The sequence below is a fragment of the Nerophis ophidion genome, linkage group LG19, assembly GCF_033978795.1.
Source record: "Nerophis ophidion isolate RoL-2023_Sa linkage group LG19, RoL_Noph_v1.0, whole genome shotgun sequence".
Taxonomy (NCBI): domain Eukaryota; kingdom Metazoa; phylum Chordata; class Actinopteri; order Syngnathiformes; family Syngnathidae; genus Nerophis; species Nerophis ophidion.
The window spans coordinates 41937265-41951575 of record NC_084629.1 but is presented as its reverse complement, the minus strand read 5'-3'; the positions used below and the strand labels follow the sequence as shown (position 1 = coordinate 41951575).

At 40.0% G+C, this 14311-nt stretch overlaps 1 protein-coding gene across 5 annotated transcripts in view; it reads left to right on the top strand.

Moving 5' to 3' along the window:
* The window catches only part of map3k20a (mitogen-activated protein kinase kinase kinase 20a), a 120097-nt gene that overhangs the window by 77561 nt on the left and 28225 nt on the right, over nt 1-14311 (top strand). For all 5 annotated transcript variants that reach the window (XR_009802995.1, XR_009802993.1, XR_009802994.1 and 2 more), the window contains exons 12-16: nt 891-935; nt 1013-1043; nt 1116-1255; nt 1328-1390; nt 6225-6314. Coding sequence is in view for 2 of the 5 variants with exons in the window: in XM_061880023.1 (XP_061736007.1) it covers nt 891-935; nt 1013-1043; nt 1116-1255; nt 1328-1390; nt 6225-6314 (369 nt within the window). In the remaining 3 variants the exon portion in view is untranslated. The remainder of the gene's footprint in view (nt 1-890; nt 936-1012; nt 1044-1115; nt 1256-1327; nt 1391-6224; nt 6315-14311) is intronic.

Here is a 14311-nt window from a genome sequence, read left to right as displayed (position 1 = left end):
ATAGACTGTACTTGTATTATTCACATGTGAATAATGTGGTATAATAGAATGTATTTATATTATTCACATGTGAGTAATGCTGTATAATATAATGTATTTGTATTATTCACGTGTGAATAACATAAATACAGTCTATTATACAGCATTATTCACCTGTGAATAATGCTGTATAATAGAATGTATTTATGTTATTCACATGTGAATACTGCTGTATAATAGAATGTATTTATGTTATTCACATGTGAACAATGCAGTATCATAGACTATTTATATATCATTCACATATAAATAATGCTGTATAATAGACTGTATTTATATTATTCACATGTGAAATATACGGTATAATAGACTGTATTTATATTATTCACATGTGAATAATGCTGTATAATAGACTGTATTTATATTATTCACATGTGAAATATACGGTATAATAGACTGTATTTATAGTATTCACATGTGAATAATGCTGTATAATAGACTGTATTTATATCATTCACATGTGAATAATGTGGTATAATTGAATGTATTTATATTGTTCACATGTGAGTAATGTTGTATAATAGACTGTATTTATGTTATTCACATGTGAATAATGCTGTATAATAGACTGTATTTATGTTATTCACATGTGAATAATGCTGTATAATAGACTGTATTTATGTTATTCACATGTGAATAATATACTGTAAATACAGTCTATTATGCAGCATTATTCACATGTGAATAATGCTGTATAATAGACTGTATTTATATTATTCACATGTAAAAAATACCTGAGTGTTTATTGTCTATTGTGAGCGAACTGTGGTGCTGAATTTCCCCCAGGCATCAATAAAGTAATTTCTATTCTGTTCTATTATATTGTATTCTATCCGTTTGTGTCCATGCAGCTGCTGCCCACTCTGGACATCTACACATGGACAGAGGAGCACGTGGTGAGTGTCCCCTGCAAGTCCTTCTAGTCCTCTTAGTCCCTCCGTGCGACTCAAGGTCACCATGTTTTGCTCCACAGTTCTTCTGGATGCAGCAAATATTCGGTGCAGGTTTGTGCATCGCATGTAGATTTGCGTCACGCGTGGCTGTCGCTGTTTAAAATCCACGCTTTCCACTGGTAGAGGAGAGCGCCTGTGGCATGCAGCTGTACGCCGACCTCTTTCAGGACAACCACATCACCGGAAAGAGGCTCCTATTGCTGTCGGAGAGTGACATGCGGGACATGGGCATCAAGTCCAAAGGTCACGTCATGCACCTGAAGGTGACACAAACATCACACTCCAGCTTTTTATTTATTGACTTATTTATCCGTGTGACATTTCCTCTTTGGCAGAGCGAGATTGAGAAGCTCACCAACGATTACCTCGGCCTGGTCCACTTCCCACCCTTGCTCAAGGTAGACTGTGGCGAGTTTCTTCTGTAAGCTGCTCTGTCGGAAAAGTGTTCAAAAGCAATTTAAAGCTGCAAGCAGCGATGGACGGAACCGTGTTCCCTGCCTTTACCCATTCAACATATCTTTACCTGCACATTACCTACCTTCCCTGCATCCTGGGGTCACACTGGTGCTTCTTTCTGTCACCCAGTCAACATATCTTTACCTGCACATTACCTACCTTCCCTGCATCCTGGGGTCACACTGGTGCTTCTTTCTTTCACCCATACACACTGGTGCTTCCTGCCTTTACCCATTCAACATATCTTTACCTGCACATTACCTACCTTCCCTGCATCCTGGGGTCACACTGGTGCTTCTTTCTGTCACCCAGTCAACATATCTTTACCTGCAAATTACCTACCTTCTCTGTATCCTGAAGTCAAACTGGTGCCTTTGACATCACCCAGTCAACATATCTTTACCACACATTACCTACCTTCCCTGTATCCTGGGGTCACACTGGTGCTTCTTTCTGTCACCCAGTCAACATATCTTTACCTGCACATTACCTACCTTCCCTGCATCCTTGGGTCACACTGGTGCTTCTTTCTGTCACCCATACACACTGGTGCTTCCTGCCATCACCCGGACAACATATCTTTACCTGCACATTACCTACCTTCTCTGTATCCTGAAGTCAAACTGGTGCCTCCTTCTTTCACCCAGTCAACATATCTTCACCTGCACATTACCTACCTTCTCTGTATCCTGAAGTCAAACTGGTGCCTCCTTCTTTCACCCAGTCAACATATCTTTACCTGCACATTACCTACCTTCCCTGCATCCTGGGGTCACACTGGTGCTTCTTTCTGTCACCCATACACGCTGGTGCTTCCTGCCATCACCCAGACAACATATCTTTACCTGCACATTACCTACCTTCTCTGTATCCTGAAGTCAAACTGGTGCCTCCTTCTTTCACCCAGTCAACATATCTTCACCTGCACATTACCTACCTTCTCTGTATCCTGAAGTCAAACTGGTGCCTCCTTCTTTCACCCAGTCAACATATCTTTACCTGCACATTACCTACCTTCCCTGCATCCTGGGGTCACACTGGTGCTTCTTTCTGTCACCCATACACGCTGGTGCTTCCTGCCATCACCCAGTCAACATATCTTTACCTGCACATTACCTACCTTCTCTGCATTGTGTGGTCACGCTGGTGCTTCCTGCTGTTAAGCGGCCATCTTGTGACGGCAGCAGCATCAGCAGGTTCTTTGAAGGCTCGTAAAATCAAAACCGGAGCAGTTACAAAAACTCTTTGCGCAACTTTTAATCAGAAGGGTTCAATCTCTTTCCTGTGCGAGTTTGAAGCCGACACAACAAACACGCTCAGAGGAGATAATGTTTGAAAAAAGGTGACGGGTTTTTAAAAAACTCTTGTTTTGAAGGGGTGATTGCCAACTTCCTGTTGATATTTGCTGAAGAATGTCAATTAATGAAATGTGGGTCGAAGTGAGACCTAAATAGAGGTTTTTGTTTCATGTCTCTACGACATTCCTACCGGAAGTTACACGCAGTTTTGTCTGTGTTTTCTTCCCAAGAGCAGTTTTGTCAGTGTTTTATTCCTAGGGGGCGCTAGAACGCAATTTTGAGTTTTGGGGCTTAGTTTTTTATTAGCTTGCAATTTTCACCAGTCCTGATGGGTCAAATTACAGCTCAAAGAGGCAAAAATACAGATTTCTAGGAAACTTTCGTTTTGAAGGGGTTTTTGCCAACTTCCTGTTGATTTTTGCAGATTTTAGTGTATGAAATGTAGGTCTAAGTCAGACCTACATAGATGTTTTTGTTTCATGTCTGTACGACATTCCTAACGGAAGTTACAAGCAGTCTTGTCTGTGTTTTTTGCTAGGGGGCGCTAGAGAGCAATTTTGAGTTTTGGGTTGTGGTTTTTTGATTAGATCGCAATTTTCGCCAGTCCTGACGTGTGTTTTAATTTGGTGAGTTTTGAAGCATGTTAAGGGGGTCAAATTACAGCTCAAAGAGGCGGCGGTATAATAATAATAAAACCTTAGAAATACAATAGGGTCCTCGGTACCTAAAAAAGGCTCAAAGGACACTTCATTAGGCACACCTATTGACACAAACTTAATAAAGATCAGTTTTGATTGACACTGTCCAAGGGGTATACATCAGGGATGGACGATATTGACCTCAAATCTGTATCGCCATACATATTGCAGCCTCCTGAGGTAACCATATGTAGCACAATATATCACCGTATTTTACGAACTATAAGGCGCACTTAAAATAATATTTTTTCTCTCAAAATTCGATATTAAAGTGAATTGTTTTTATATAGCACTTTTCTCTAGTGACTCAAAGCGCTTTTACATAGTGAAACCCAATATCTAAGTTACATTTAAAGCGGTGTGGGTGGCACTGGGAGCAGGTGGGTTAAGTGTCTTGCCCAAGGAAACAACGGTAGTAACTAGGATGGGGGAAGCGGGTATTGAACCTGGAACCTTCAAGTTGCTGGCACGGCCGCTCTACCAACCGAGCTACTCTGCCCCATAATGATATACCGATAATGCGCCTTGTAACCTAATGTACAGAATAATTCTGGTTTTCCTTACCAACCTCAAAGCTATTTTATTTGGTACATGGTGTAGTGATGAGTGTGACCAGTAGATGGCAGTCACACATAAGAGATACGTGTGGACTGCAATATGACTCTAGTAAACAACACCAAAATGTTATATGTTCCATTAAAATTACAGAACATTACACACAGTGCTCAAAAATCTGTGAAAATGTTTTGGTAGGACTTTGGTAAGCTATGAAGCCACACCGCTTGATGGATTGTACTGTGCTTCAACATAGGAGTATTATTATGCTGTGTGTATAAGGTAAGACATTATCTGATGTTTTGTTTCACAATATTATGCAAAATCAACTTTTCTTACCTTCTAGTACCTGCTGATCTGTATTTGGGATCTGCATAAGTCCTGAAAATTTGCGCACCTCCGCCTTTGTAGTCCGTGGCGTCACCGTAGTGGTTAATCTTCTTCTTCTTCTCTATCTTCTTGTTATGTGACATTCATCCTCCACTGTTGACATTTCTAATATAAAGTAGTGTAAAGTTCTTACTTATATCTGTCAGTAAACTCACCATGAAAGCACTAAAACATACCGGTGTAGTGACTTTACATTATTCACCCAAGGAACTTTAGTTATTAGAGAGTTTCGGTCACGGGACACATTTCGGGTGTTGTTGTTGCACTAGTGAGCCACGGATGAGGAGATGCTGCTCCGTGTTTGATTGAAGTCAAGTCTGAATGTCATTAAAACAGTTAGCGTATGTATATATATGTATATATATATATATGTATGTATATGTAATATATATGTATGTATATGTATATGTGTATATATATACATATATGTATGTGTATGTATATATATGTAGGTATATATATTTATAATATATATATATGTGTGTATGTATATATATATATGTGTATATATGTATATATTTGTATATTTTTATATATGTATATATTTGTATATATGTGTGTATATATATGTATATATGCTTATGTATATATATGTATATATATACATATATGTATATATATATATGTGTGTATGTATATATAAGTACGTATATATATAATATATATATATGTGTCTGTATATATATATGTGTATGTATATATATAAGTGTATATATTTGTATATTTGTATATATGTATATATTTGTATATATGTGTGTATATATATATGTATATATGCTTATGTATATATATGTATATATACATATATGTATATATATATATGTATGTGTATATATATATGTATATATGCTTATGTATATATACATGTATGTATATATATGTATGTGTATATATATATATATATGTGTGTATATATATATATGTGTGTGTGTGTATATATATATACCCTCACATATGTGTGTGTATATAAATATATATATATGTGTGTGGGTGTGTGTGTGTGTGTGTGTGTGTGTATATATACACATGTATGTATGTATATATGTGAATATATATATGTATGTATATATATGTGTGTGTGTATATATATATGTGTATATGTATGTATATATGTCTATATGTGTATATAACTATATATATATATATATTAATATATATATATATTAATATATATATATATATATATATGTATGTATGTACAGTATATGTGTATACATATGTATGTATATGTGTGTATATATGTGGTAATATAAATGTGTGTGTGTGTGTATAAATATATATATATATATATATATATATATATACTGGATACATTATAGTGTCTTCAAAGTGTGCATTTTTTTTACTAAAATCGGGGCTTTTGTCGAGGCTAGAACTATTTATCCATCCATTTCCTACCGCTTGTCCCTCTCTGGGTCACCGGGGTTGCTGGAGCCTATCCCATCTGCATTGGGGCAAAAGGTGGGTTACACTCTGCACGAGTCATATCTATTCATGTTTATATTGATCCTTATTGGGAACTCTGCTTCAATTTATGAACTTTTCGGTTTACGCGTCATGTTCAAGAACTGTGAGTCAAACTTATTTTGTCATTTAGGAACTGTAATTACCACTCTGTTCAACTTGCATGTCACAAAACGCTATAAAATGAAAATGTGTTGCATTCAGAAAGATTTTCAAGTTTTCTCATTTTTAAGTACCGCTCCGGGTGACATTTAAGGACAAGCGCCGTTTCAAAAGTATCGATTTGGCAACATGATCGCTTCATTCCTTCATAATGTATGCTGCAGCTCAAATTCATTATTCTGCTTGTCCTTCTCTCCTTTTCTTTCCAGGATGAACTTGAAAACCAGGTGGACAGCAGTAAGAGTGTCAACCTGGAACTGGTGTTTGGCTACCACTGGAAGCCAGGGACCGGAAGATCAGTAAGTTTGGGACCTAAACATGTCAAGTATTGAGTGGGCAAAGGAGAAAGAGAGTTAGCTGCCTTTATTAACACAATAATGCTGAGTTTTCAGTGTCGTACAAAAGATATTCCCCCAAAAATATCATACCGTATTTTTTGGACCATAAATCGCAGTTTTTTTTCATAGTTCGACTTATGTGTGGAATTATTAACACGTTACCGTAAATGATCAAATATTAATTAGCTCATTCACGTAAGAGACTAGACCAGGGGTGTAAAACTCAATTTAGATGGGGGGCCACATGGAGAAAAATCTACTCCTATGTGGGCCAAACTGGTAAAATCACGGCACGATAACTTAAAAATAAGAACAACTTCAGATTGTTTTCTTTGTTTAAAAATAGAACGACCTTATTCTGAAATTGTACAAATCATTATGTTGTTGTTGTTTTTTTACAATTAACTGTTGCAATTAATAGTACAAACCCCGTTTCCATATGAGTTGGGAAATTGTGTTAGATGTAAATATAAACGGAATACAATGATTTGCAAATCCTTTTCAACCCATATTCAGTTGAATATGCTACAAAGACAACATATTTCATGTTCAAACGCATAAGCTTTTTTTTTTTTGCAAATAATAATTAACTTAGAATTTCATGGCTGCAACACGTGCCAAAGTAGTTGGGAAAGGGCATGTTCACCACTGTGTTACATCACCTTTTCTTTTAACAACATTCAATAAACGTTTGGGAACTGAGGAAACTAATTGTTGAAGCTTTGAAAGTGGAATTCTTTCCCATTCTTGTTTTATGTAGAGCTTCAGTCCTTCAACAGTCTGGGGTACTTTACGCTTCATAATGTGCCACACATTTTAGATGGGAGACAGGTCTGGACTGCAGGCAGGCTAAGAAAGTACCCGCACTCTTTTACTACGAAGCCACGCTGTTGTAACACTTGTCTTGCTGAAATAAGCAGGGGCGTCCATGATAACGTTGCTTGGATGACAACGTATGTTGCTCCAAAACCTGTATGTACCTTTCAGCATTAACGGTGCCTTCACAGATGTGTAAGTTACCCATGCCTTGGGCACTAATGCACCCCCATACCATCACACATGCTGGCTTTTACACTTTGTGCCTATAACAATCTGGAAGGTTATTTTCCTCTTTGTTCCAGAGGACACCACGTCCTTTCTTTCCAAATATAATTTGAAATGTGGACTCGTCAGACCACAGAACACTTTTCCACTTTACATCAGTCCATCTTAGATGAGCTCGAGCCCAGCAAAGCCGGCGGCGTTTCAGGGTGTTGTTGATAAATGGGTTTTGCTTTGCATAGTAGAGTTTTAACTTGCACTTACAGATCTAGCGACCAACTGTAGTTACTGACAGTGGTTTTATGAAGGGTTCCTGAGCCCATGTGGTGATATCCTTTACACAGTGATGTCGGTTGTTGGTGCAGTACCGCCTGAGGGATAAAAAGTCCGTAATATCATCGCTTACGTGCAGTGATTTCTCCAGATTCTCTGAACCTTTTGATGATTTTACGGACCGTAGATGGTAAAATCCCTAAATTCCTTGCAATAGCTCGTTGAGAAATGTTGTTCTAAAACTATTTGACAATTTGCTTACAAATTGGTGACCCTCAACCCGTTCTTGTTTGTGAAAGACTGAGCATTTCATGGAAGCTGCTTTTATAGCCAATCATGGCACCCACCTGTTCCCAATTAGCCTGCACACCTGTGGGATGTTCCAAATAAGTGTTTGATGAGCATTCCTCAACTTTATCAGTATTTATTGCCACCTTTCCCAACTTCTTTGTCACGTGTTGCTGGCATCAAATTCTAAAGTTAATGATTATTTGCACAAAAAAAAAGTTTATGAGTTTGAACATCAAATAGGTTGTCTTTGTAGCATATTCAACTGAATATGGCTTGAAAAGGATTTGCAAATCATTGTATTCTAAATTGGGTTAAATCACCCCAAAAAATTTCCGGGCGCAGCCACCACTGCTGCTCACTGCTCCCTTCACCTCCCGGGGGTGATCAAGGGTGATGGGTCAAATGCAGAGAATAATTTCACCACACCTAGTGTGTGTGTGACAATCATTGCGACTTTAACATTTTAATGTAGTTTGTCTATTTCCCTCGTTACGAACCTCATTTTTTTGGTTTATTTTGTACATATGTTGCATCATCTACAAAGATACAAAGAAATGCTATTACGACATTTAATGGAGACATTTAGATCGGGAATTTCTTTCATTCAAAATGTTTAGGTTAATTTTTATACTTAGCAAACTCATCCAGCGGGCCGGATAAAACTTGTTCGCGGGCCTGATCCGGCCTGAGAGCCGTATGTTTGACACCCCTGGACTGGACGTATAAGATCTCATGGGATTTATGGATTAGGAGTGACAGATAGTTTGGTAAAGTTATAGCATGTTCTATATGTTATAGTTATTTGAATGACTCTTGCCATAATATGTTAGGTTAACATAGCAGGCACCTTCTCAGTTGTATGCATGCATGTGTGATGTATCATGTTGTATGCATGCATGTGTGATGTATCATGTTGTATACATGCATGTGTGATGTATCATGTTGTATGCATGCATGTGTGATGTATCATGTTGTATACATGCATGTGTGATGTATCATGTTGTATACATGCATGTGTGATGTATCATGTTGCATGCATGCATGTGTGATGTATCATGTTGTATACATGCATGTGTGATGTATCATGTTGTATGCATGCATGTGTGATGTATCATGTTGTATACATGCATGTGTGATGTATCATGTTGTATGCATGCATGTGTGATGTATCATGTTGTATGCATGCATGTGTGATGTATCATGTTGTATACATGCATGTGTGATGTATCATGTTGTATGCATGCATGTGTGATGTATCATGTTGTATGCATGCATGTGTGATGTATCATGTTGTATACATGCATGTGTGATGTATCATGTTGTATACATGCATGTGTGATGTATCATGTTGTATGCATGCATGTGTGATGTATCATGTTGTATGCATGCATGTGTGATGTATCATATTCAATGCCTGCATGTGTGATGCATCATGTTGTATGCATGCATGTGTGATGTATGCATGCATGTGTGATGCATCATGTTGTATGCATGCATGTGCGATGTATCATGTTGTATGCATGTATGTGTGGTGCATCATGTTGTATGCATGCATGTGCGATGCATCATGTTGTATGCATGCATGTGCGATGTATCGTGTTGTATGCATGCATGTGCGATGTATCATGTTGTATGCATGCATGTGCGATGCATCATGTTGTATGCATGCATGTGCGATGCATCATGTTGTATGCATGCATGTGCGATGCATCATGTTGTATGCATGCTTGCATGATGTATCATATTCTATGCCTGCATATGTGATGCATCATGTTGTATGCATGCATGTGTGATGTATGCATGCATGTGTGATGTATGCATGCATGTGTGATGCATCATGTTGTATGCATGCATGTGCGATGTATCATGTTGTATGCATGCATGTGTGGTGCATCATGTTGTATGCATGCATGTGTGATGCATCCTGTTGTATGCATGCATGTGTGATGTATGCATGCATGTGTGATGCATCATGTTGTATGCATGCATGTGTGATGCATCATGTTGTATGCATGCATGTGTGATGTATCATGTTGTATGCATGCTCATGTGATGCATCATGTTGTATGCATGCATGTGTGATGCATCATGTTGTATGCATGCATGTGCGATGTATCATGTTGTATGCATGCATGTGTGGTGCATCATGTTGTATGCATGCATGTGCGATGCATCATGTTGTATGCATGCATGTGCGATGTATCATGTTGTATGCATGCATGTGCGATGTATCATGTTGTATGCATGCATGTGCGATGCATCATGTTGTATGCATGCATGTGCGATGCATCATGTTGTATGCATGCATGTGCGATGCATCATGTTGTATGCATGCTTGCATGATGTATCATATTCTATGCCTGCATATGTGATGCATCATGTTGTATGCATGCATGTGTGATGTATGCCTGCATATGTGATGCATCATGTTGTATGCATGCATGTGCGATGTATCATGTTGTATGCATGCATGTGTGGTGCATCATGTTGTATGCATGCATGTGTGATGCATCCTGTTGTATGCATGCATGTGTGATGTATGCATGCATGTGTGATGCATCATGTTGTATGCATGCATGTGTGATGTATCATGTTGTATGCATGCTCATGTGATGCATCATGTTGTATGCATGCATGTGTGATGCATCATGTTGTATGAATGCATGTGTGATGCATCATGTTGTATGCATGCTTATGTGATGTATCATGTTGTATGCATGCATGTGCGATGCATCATGTTGTATGCATGCATGTGCGATGCATCATGTTGTATGCATGCATGTGCGATGCATCATGTTGTATGCATGCTTGCATCATGTATCATATTCTATGCCTGCATATGTGATGCATCATGTTGTATGCATGCATGTGTGATGTATGCATGCATGTGTGATGCATCATGTTGTATGCATGCATGTGCAATGTATCATGTTGTATGCATGCATGTGTGATGCATCATGTTGTATGCATGCATGTGTGATGCATCATGTTGTATGCATGCATGTGCGATGTATCATGTTGTATACATGCATGTGTGGTGCATCATGTTGTATGCATGCATGTGTGATGCATCATGTTGTATGCATGCATGTGTGATGTATGCATGCATGTGTGATGCATCATGTTGTATGCATGCATGTGCGATGTATCATGTTGTATGCATGCATGTGCGGTGCATCATGTTGTATGCATGCATGTGTGATGCATCATGTTGTATGCATGCATGTGTGATGCATCATGTTGTATGCATGCTCATGTGATGCATCATGTTGTATGCATGCATGTGTGATGCATCATGTTGTATGAATGCATGTGTGATGCATCATGTTGTATTCATGTATGTGTGATGCATCATGTTGTATGAATGCATGTGTGATGCATCATGTTGTATTCATGCATGTGTGATGTATCATGTATGCATGCATGTGTGATGTATCATGTTGTATGCATGCATGTGTGATGCATCATGTTGTATGCATGCAGTTCCAAATAAACAGAAACTCGTCTTAGCTGGTTATTATTGTTTAAGGAGCAGAATAGTTAATTGATGTTCTCAGGTGTACTTCATGAAGTGTTCATTATACTTTCTCAACTTCTAGAATGTGTTCTATCTGCGAAGTATTAAAATGTTGAGTCTTTTGGCTCCAGGGCTGGATAATGACAGCTGTTCCACTGACCATTAGAGGCATGGCTATCCAGGTATGAAAGCGGGCAGATAAACATGCGGTGTGGCACATGCAGCTCCTCTCACCTCCTTTGTGAGCGCCGAGAAGGCCGGCTCTTCACTTGCCGTTTGAATTTAATCAAAAATAGCCCATTTAGCCAGAAGTCGTTTTCTTTTTAAAAGGAAAACGTTATTTAATCTTTCAGCTGTTCATTGTCCCGTCATAAATAGTCCTCTTTTCAGCGTGTTCGGCGGGGCTGAAACGAGCCTGCTAATTGCCTCCCATTTCTCCTGACATGTGGTGGTTTAGTGGGTCGAAAACACAGCGGGGAGAAGGAAACAGGAGGCTGAGAAAATGAGAGCTAATTATTTTCCCCCTGCCTGGTGTCAGGTTTCGTGTCAGCCTTGTTTTTACAAACTGCAAGTTCTTTTTTTTTTTTTTGTACTAAATAAAACAAACCCGCGCTGCATTTTTCGTCCCCCTCCTCTCCGCCCCTCTTTGCTGGCGATGTCAGGGAAGCAGCTGCACTTCTCAAAGACAAAAAGGAGGGCCTGGCGATTGAGCGGCCACCATCTGACAGCCACTGAGGGTTCCCAGCTAATGAGGATATCACCGCGCAGCCAAGTGAAAGGTGCTGAATTATGTATGAGTTGTCATTAGATGCGGCCGGGTCCGAGGCATCATTACGGGACATTGTTTCTGCCGGAGCCATTAGACCCGGGAGCCTCGGTTGCGGCCGTCCTTGGGCGAGCTGGCGTCTTCCCGGCCGCCGTCCGGTCCCGGAGGAGCGCGTGAGAATGCTTCTCAGGCGGGCGTCCTCAGATGTCCGTGTCTGTGATCAGCGCACAATGACCCCGTGTGGTCGAGCGCTGACCTGCGGCTCTCAGGCGCGATCATTACTGCGGCGTCAGCATGCAGGACCTGGAGGACCCAGGCTGTGTTTACACTCGGGGCCTCCCGGCGAGGGTCTGATGCAGGGGTCACCGACGCGGGGCCCGCGGGCACCAGGTCGCCCGTAAGGACCAGATGAGTCGCCCGCTGGCCTGTTCTAAAAATAGCTCAAATAGCAGCACTTACCAGTGAGCTGCCTCTATTTTTTACATTGTATTTATTTACTAGCAAGCTGGTCTCGCTTTGTTTGACATTTTTAATTCTAAGAGAGACAAAACTCAAATAGAATTTAAAAAGCCAAGAAAATATTTCAAAGACTTGGTCTTCACTTGTTTGAATAAATTCATTTATTTTTTTACTTTGCTTCTTTTCACGTCAGAAAGACAATTTTAGAGACAAAATACAACCTTAAAAATTATTTTAGGATTTTTAAAGGCCTACTGAAAGCCACTACTAGCGACCGCGCTGATAGTTTATATACTAATGATGAAATATTAACATTGCAACACATGCCAATACGGCCTTTTTAGTTTACTAAATTACAATTTAAAATTTCTCGCGTAGTTTCCTGTTGAAAAAGTTGCGGAATGACGACGCGTGTTTGTGACGTCCCAAGTTGTTGCAGACATAAATGATAAATGGGTTGTACTTGTATAGCGCTTTTCTACCTTTTAAGGTACTCAAAGCACTTTGACACTACTTCCACATTCACACTGATGGAGGGAGCTGCCATGCAAGGCACTAACCAGCACCCATCAGGAGCAAGGGTGAAGTGTCTTGCTCAGGACACAACGGACGTGACAAGGTTGGTACTAGGTGGGGATTGAACCAGGGACCCCCGGGTTGCGCACAGCCACTCTTCCACTGCGCCACGCCGTCACATATTAGCCAGGCACCACTTACTGAATCTTTTGCAATTTGTTCAATGAATAATGGAGACGTCAAAGAAGAATGCTGTTGGTGGAAAGCGGTGGATTGCAGCTGCCTTTAGCAGTTGTGAAGCTTTAACACAGAGCGGTCAAGTGAACATGTTTCTCTACGTCAACCAGCAAGTTTTTGGATGGGGAAAATTGTGATATTAAGTCGGCTCTTACCGGAGACTTCAGTGGCTTACTGGACCTCCTCCAGTAGCTGTCGAAAAGGCCGCTGTGATCTTGGCTCCTCGGCTTCTCTCAGAGACACTGGCGTTCACCGCAGCCATCCAACTTTCGGGTATGACTACTATGAAATATTAACATTGCAACACATGCCAATACGGCCGCTTTAGTTTACTAAATTACAATTTCAAACTTCCCGCGGAGTTTCCTGTTGAAAAAGTTGCGGAATGACGACGTGTGTTTGTAACGTCCCAAGTTGTTGCAGACATAAATGATAAATGGGTTGACTTGTATAGCGCTTTTCTACCTTCAAGCGCTTTGACACTACTTCCACATTCACACACTGATGGGGGGAGCTGCCATGCAAGGCGCTAACCGGCACCCATCAGGAGCAAGGGTGAAGTGTCTTGCTCAGGACACAACGAACGTGACAAGGTTGGTACTAGGTGGGGATTGAACCAGGGACCCTCGGGTTGCGCACAGCCACTCTTCCACTGCGCCACGCCGTCACATATTAGCCAGGCACCACTTGCGGCTAAAAGTTGTCTTTTTCATCGCATAATTACACAGTAATTTGGACATCTGTGTTGCTGAATCTTTTGCAATTTGTTCAATGAATAATGGAGACGTCAAAGAAGAATGCTGTTGGTGGATTGCAGCTGCCTTTAGCACGGAAGCACAGCCGGTGTTTCTTTGTACC